At 32.1% G+C, this 7,373-nt stretch overlaps 1 protein-coding gene across 1 annotated transcript; it reads right to left on the bottom strand.

The window, feature by feature from the left end:
• Positions 1-1,159: 1,159 nt before the first annotated feature.
• LOC138181911 (venom serine protease Bi-VSP) lies at positions 1,160-6,744 on the bottom strand. Its single transcript, XM_069117306.1, has 7 exons — positions 6,436-6,744; positions 5,522-5,607; positions 3,055-3,339; positions 2,265-2,567; positions 1,993-2,094; positions 1,770-1,921; positions 1,160-1,465 (listed from the first exon to the last, which is right to left on the bottom strand). The coding sequence occupies exons 2-7, from the start codon at positions 5,601-5,603 to the stop codon at positions 1,310-1,312; spliced, it is 1,080 nt and encodes a 359-aa protein (XP_068973407.1). The 5' UTR covers positions 5,604-5,607; positions 6,436-6,744; the 3' UTR covers positions 1,160-1,309.
• Between the last annotated feature and the right edge of the window lie 629 nt (positions 6,745-7,373).

The raw sequence follows: 7,373 nt of genomic DNA on the forward strand, positions 1-7,373 counted from the left end.
GTAGCGATCAATTTTAATAGAAGTCTTACAATATCGCGGTATATTTTTTACTTATATTGATATTAATATCGACTACAATAGATGTGGAATTTCAATCTGTAATCTTTTAAACGGTGAATCAGATATAATGATAATCCATAGTGAATAGTATCAATGAATTTTTCGTGGTCATAGTCCATAGATAATCTCTAATGCATTAAACGTAAAATACTTATTGTTATAGATAGCTGTACAAACGCACCTTGTCCAATGATATTTTGATTATCCCGCCTCTTAATCATCTATTTAAATGTAGTTTTAATTCCTACTACTATCACCAGTGTCAGAACCTTATTCTACGCTCAGTCGATAACATTGAAAATGACAAAAAAAAATGGTCGGTTACAGATGATCGTAATACAGAAAAATGTGTTACCGCAGCCTCATCTGTACATTTTTGTATCTATGAACATATGTATACATATACATACTGTCTCGAACATCGCATATATATATTGTCTACATTCTCTATTATTGCGAAAGCTACTTAGTGATTTATCAACTATGACAGTGTTTTTCTATGAACATTGAAACGTTCAAGGCGATACAAAAGTAATGTACGTCACGTACACATGTATCTACATGCAATAACATACGAACAGATTTAACAGTATAAACTTTTTTATTTATCATCATAGTTTGGGAATTAAAGTGTTTTGTAAGTATGTGTAATCTCTAACTATACCTTCACCTGAATGGAAAGTTCTCTTACATCTAATTAAAAATGCAGAAAGAGAATATTTAACTGCAAAGTGATAAAAACTTCGAGGATGCACGTGATTGCCTGAATATACAGGGAGATTTTAACGAATAAAAAATAGTTTTGGAAGATAGGAGACTTATCTTGTCTTTTATGCACTCTCTGTGTCCGAACTTCCAGAAGCTCTCTATCTTATGAAGTATTTTAGATTAGTCCGAAATTTGGTATGTACATACAAGAAGTATACGTTCTACGTGGAATATTTAATCAGGCTCTTGATGCATCAGAAAGAAAATTTATAGAAGCTTTGCAAAAGTTGATTTATTATTACCAAAATTAGTAGAAATTTAATTAATGTTCATTTATCACCTTTACATATCTAAGTTGTGCAGATTTGACGTGCGTAAGAAGTTAGTGTCGTTTCAAGGTTACATCACATGCATTTTAAGGCTATAATTCTTGATGTACAAAGCAATATAAATTTGAGCTGTCTCTTATCTTCACAATAAGAAAATCTAACTTTACTTTTTGTATACGAAAAATGATATTTATATAACATTAATAATCGTATTATTGCATCGCTTGAAGAATGAAGTCAAGGTACGATGTGACCCTAGTGTAAACGCCGGGATATCCAGCTGCGGCGCACTTAAAGCCATAAGACACAACACCTATTTGATAGAAGGTGAATTTCTTTGGTAGCATCAGTGGTCCTCCGCTGTCACCCTGAAACGGTCGTTAAATTTTTAATCAAGGTTATTGAAATTATACTTATATACAGTAATAATCTATTATTAATTTATATATTGAAATATTCCAATTTCTAATGTATATGTTATATGTATTTTGAAAAAAACTAAGATTAGAAGGAAATTAGATTAAATACCATAATGATGTGCGAGAAATGGGCAAAACTATTAAATTGTGTTTATCTATTATTTTTAATGTTTAAGACGTCGATTTTATGTTGATTCGAATTGACGTGTCTTCAGACATTATATAATTTATGATAAATCTGTTATTTAATTACTTGACAAGCATCCTTTCCGCCCTGAGTGTATCCGGCGCATAATACGTTATCAGTGATATGTGCAGTAGCAAATCTGGCATAAGAGTTCTTGCATTCGGCGTTGCTAACCACTGGCACTTGTACTTCCATTAAATCGTCACTACCTGGTCCACCTACAAAGAAAATGAGAAAGATATTTAAGACGGGAACTATTTCATTTTATTGGAGAATTGGTATCACTTACGATGTCCTACTGATCCCCATCCAGCAATGAAGGGGTAATAGCGCTCGAAGTTGTTATTTCGAAGGTTATCCTCTACGGGAAGACAAATGGGATATACGTACTCTGAAAAATAAGGCAATAAGTGATAGTGAGCGAAACGAATGAGGAAAAGTATGAGAAAGAATTCAACATATTTTATGATACAATATATAAAACAGAAATTTGAGAAAATGATACTTCGCTAATCTTCAATAGTATAAATATAGGCAACTTAACAATATTTGAAGACTTACGTGAAAATTGCACCTCCTCCACCAATTTAAGAACGGCGATATCATGTTTGGTTACCCCGGAAATATACTCTGGATGTATTATTTTAGATTCGATTTCTATTTGAACAGGATGTGCTCCGTCGTCATTTCGTACTAGATTTAAGTCACCGATACGAACCACGTATAATTCATTGATTTCTGCACAATGTGCTGCGGTTAAAACATGCCTAGACGATATCAGGGAACCTCCGCACTTCCATAATGGTTCAAGAACTGGATTTCTGGGATAATGAAAACCTAATGCAGCAATCCATGGCCAAGCGCCTAAAATGCAATAGTTATAGTTGTGAATATACGTAACTTTTTCTCGCGTAATGAGTTAAAAACTATTACTATCCATTCATATAAACACATACATACAAATGTTCCCAAGCAGAGACTTGATTAAGGGAGAAATTGAATTTTCACTTCAATGGAATAAAAATTATTAGATAATTGTATATAATTTCTACTTGAACTACACTGAACTCTAAAGTTCAAACGTGTAATTTCTCCCCTAACAGTTTTTGATCTCTATCCATATTATTACTCCTATATCAATCTTTAATTTCAAGTAAAAAGATACTCTTCCTAACATGAAGTAAAAGAAAGAAATAATTCAAGTTAATAAGTAAAGTTACTACCGATGAAGTCCTAGTATTATTATTTAATTTAATTGAAACGTATTTCGATGTGCTGTTTAGTGTCTTTAAAGTTCATGCTTCGTAACAAATCGCTTATTATTAATCGGAAAGAAAGACGTAAAACGTACCAAGTTCAGCTGGTTTGCCACCGACCACCCTGGTATGAGAGACGTTGCTAAAACCACATTGTGGTGGACGCAAAGGCCCATACTCGTTTTCTATCACAATTCTTCTGTCATCCCTGCTTTGTTCATTCGGACAACAAACGATCGGATTATTATTCTCGTATTTGCACACTGATTGCCTCAGAAAATCGGCAGCTGCATGGCCCTGTGTCTGCAGCATTTCCAGCAGTGGTTTACATACTCTGATGCCAAGACACGTGCCTGCTTTATTGTTCGGCGTGGTACATTCTGGATCAAACAATTTTAAAATAATACATTTATAAAAAAAGAAATTATTATAACTAAGAAATTGACAATAGAGTGACGGATTAATTCGTCTTCTCTGATTAACTTGTTAAATAAAATTTGTAGTAATAATGTATGTATATATATATATATATTTTACGTAATATTAACCGTTACTGTTGATACTTCGTTCACGTTATATACAATTGGATTACGTGTTTCTCCTAGAATTAACAATATAGTTACATTGCGGATACTTCATTCGTCTTCATAAGTTTAGCACGACATAGTTATTAGCACGATGATAATACAAAAATAGAAAATATGAAATCATCATATAGCATATAGCAAATCGGCATATAAGCATGTAGCATATTTTTGGAATATCCTTGAATTATAATTAACTTCATTAGGCATTAAATAAAAAGCTTCGAAGATTATACAAATGTGAATTTCTGCATAATGTTCTCTTGTGTCGTTACTTTTAAATGCACGTTAAATCCTAAAACCTCGGAATAACGTAATCATAAACATTCTTGCTACGCTCAAAATGTACAAAATGTGCTACGCTTATGTTAATTCTCATAAAGTAATGTTATCATCGGCTGGTTTCTCAGAACCTACAGCGAAGGATACGTATTTGCCTTTGTGTAAACTTCGTTGCGCAATTTCCTGTGCAAGATACAGGCTAGATTCCCGAACGAATTCGAAATTAGCAATATTGAAGCGCGGTACTCGGAAAGACGAATGTACATAGAGAATTGTATGCACTAATCAATGATACGGTTATATTTGCATCCTTGATATAAAAATATCATTGTAAAATTGATATGATTTCATGGAAATGCGTCTAACTTGATATCTCGAAAGTATCTTAAGCAAACTAATTAGCGTGTCTGTTATGTCTTATAAAATGTAAATTAGCATGTAATAAAGAAACCTTCATCAATTTGATTCGCTTCAAACTGCGCAAATAAGTAGTATAAATAATATTTGTGATAAGTTTGGAATCAATTCCATGTTTCCTTTAATATTTGTCTTTAAAAAGTCCAATTCGTTTCACGATTATACAAATTACTAAAAGAATGTCTATATTAGTAATTTATTTATTTTGCATTAATCGTGACATGTTAGTTGCATTATGTTATATGTAGACTACCACAGAGGAAAAATGATAATCTTTCAGTTATTAGTTTTCTGATTTTAATGTCATTTTATAAGTACTTTAACACGAGGTACTTGTAAATGAAAACAACCAATTAGGTCCAAAAACATAAGCCTGTTACCAAGACTCTTATTAAATTGAACAAGCTTTTAAAAATCAAACGTGTATATTAACGCGAACTTATTATTTGACTGATTTGACAGACATCCGAAATTGGTGAGATCATATGAAACTTTGCTTGTCGCGATTCGGTGTATAAGAACGCGTCACCGATTGCTCAACTTTCTGTATAAAAAGCGAATCAAGTCCACCGGATTGTCCTACAGACACGTATTAATTCGTATGAGATAGTCATCATCTGGATAATAATTATCTGAAGAAACTTTCAACGCGAAAATATAAAATTTTAATTGATTACATATTGCGTTCGCCATAATTGAAAAAATGGTAAACCTTTAATCTCATCTTTCTAATACACATTTTCTTTACCTCGCGATAAATAAATTCTTGGAAATTTAGGAAAATTTCCAGTGATCATTTTAAAGCATTAGAAAAATTTTCAACGAGACTATGTGACGCCGTTAGGTAAAAGTGGTTCAAATGTAGTAGTGATATTAAACGAGAAATCTATAAAGGTGTCATTAGAAATTCTAAGAATGTCTTTGCATCTTTATCTTAGGTATTACGCCAATAGTTTTCATTACCGTGATGTAATATTTATCATGCTTATTTTGTACGTAAAACGAATCGTTGGAATATTCCCGAAGCTAACGAAGCATTTCCCAAAAGTTAAACCGAAGAAATTAACGCGAATAGTTAAGTGGAATTTTTCCATTAACTTCCTGACCAACCGGGAAATAAAAAATCATAAAAATTGTTTCAATGCCTTGAGGTCACGCATAACTTCTTTTTTCATTGACGATTACCAAACAGGTAAAATTTCGAAATTGTACGAAGGCCACGTGACCAGATCGTATTGGAATTTGAAGTGCATGGAAAACGACAACTCGAAGTACAAACCTTGAGCTGACGCCACGTGAACTAATGGATGCAGGAAAGCAATTAACGCCAAACATCCGAACAGCATCTTGGAGCCCGTCATTGTTCTGAAATAAAAAAGGTGTTCTGAAATTAAAAAGACGCAGGACTAATAATAATAAAGGAATAATAATAAAGGAAACTTAGTTCGTATTATAAATTGAATTTACATCGGAAAAGAAGCACGATCACGCGAAATAGATCGTAGAAATGACAAATATCGCCGATATACGTTTCAGTGTAATTTCACTTTTGAAAATTATTTAGTTTAATACTAGAACGATCATATTCATCGCTCTGAAACTTTCATTTGTGCAAATTACTAAAAAGCAGCATAGTACTTTTAGTAAAATTAACGTTGATTTTTGTTGAGTTAATATGATGACTACAAGGAACTTAGAGAGGAAGTACAAATAGGAAAATCAATAATTTCAGATGACTTTTAATAGAAAAATCTGGATACTTGTAAATATCAAAACACGTTTCTGTACGTACATAGGAAGATTCAGAGATTTATATCAAAATTCTCTACATAACTTCGAATCTTATTGTTTCGATTCCTACTTACCAGACCAGCCTTGGAAAAAAGATACGACTGTACCAATTTCCAAGTACCTATTTATACCATCACCTTGTCCCTTCACTTACAATTGTATATTATACGGTATATTTAGTTGCACACTATAAGCCGATAAATCCAGTACTAAAATTTATAAAATAAAACTAACGTGGTAACAGAAATAAAAACTTAACACATCACATAAAAGTTACTTGCACGATAAAAACTGCTTGCTCGTGTGGCACGTGCAACTTTAATTGAACTTAAAAGTAATTGATCTGTAGGCACGAAATTATCAGAAACCAATCACGGTAAATCTTACGAACCTTCTACTTACACACTTGATGGCTAACTGAGAGATGCCAGTCAACGATGCTCACTTTTACGAATATTTTGTAACGCTTCGACAGTGATACTTCACGCTCGCGCTATCATACGTTAATAGTATGTGGTACTCTCTGTATATAGTATTTACGCACTCGAGAGAGATTGTCATTTCGTTATCCCTTCTTTGGCACTCAACCTCCTCTTTATTATATCCCTACCATAGATGCTCCGTATTTTCTAACGAATATTTCGATGGAATTTCCTTTGTTGCCACATGCGGGGAATCGAGGATATCTTACGATGCCATTAATCAAAACATTCTTAGTTATGGTTTACGATAATCAGATTATTTATATCATAAATTGAAAAGCCTGTGTCGCATAACACGTTATTTTAGACGCATTTGCATAGCTAGTTTTCAGAAAACTGGGGATATACGAATTATTAAAAACATAAACGAATAAACATAAACGAATCTTTATATTCCATATAAACGTAATAGATCGTTAATATATATTGTGATGTATATTCTGTACATCATCAATATAAGTTCTAATCATGCTGTTTGAATTTAAATCTTCTTACTTTTCTATTTCTGTGCTGCTTCTTTTTAATTTCTCTATCTTTCTGTATTTTCGGAAAAATTACTTGAAAGATTAAGAATTGCTTGCTTTATTTTATTTTCGATTAGTTAGGATTTGATTATTCCAGGTAAGATTTATTATTTATAACAGGTTTTATTACTTATTTATTATTTAGGAGTTTGTTATTTTAGGATTAGTTCCTTTTAGAATTTCTTATCTTTCGAGTTTCTGTTTCAGATATCTAGGTCTATTTCAAGATGTTTTATTACATTAGGATTATTTATTTGATTAAGATGATTTAAAAGTTTCACAATGTACAAAGAAATAATCGCGTGAAATTTAGATTTATGCTTTACACGTATTA

Source organism: Bombus flavifrons, chromosome 7, assembly GCF_040668555.2.
Source record: "Bombus flavifrons isolate JBK064 chromosome 7, iyBomFlav1_principal, whole genome shotgun sequence".
In the NCBI taxonomy this organism is placed as follows: Eukaryota; Metazoa; Arthropoda; class Insecta; order Hymenoptera; family Apidae; genus Bombus; species Bombus flavifrons.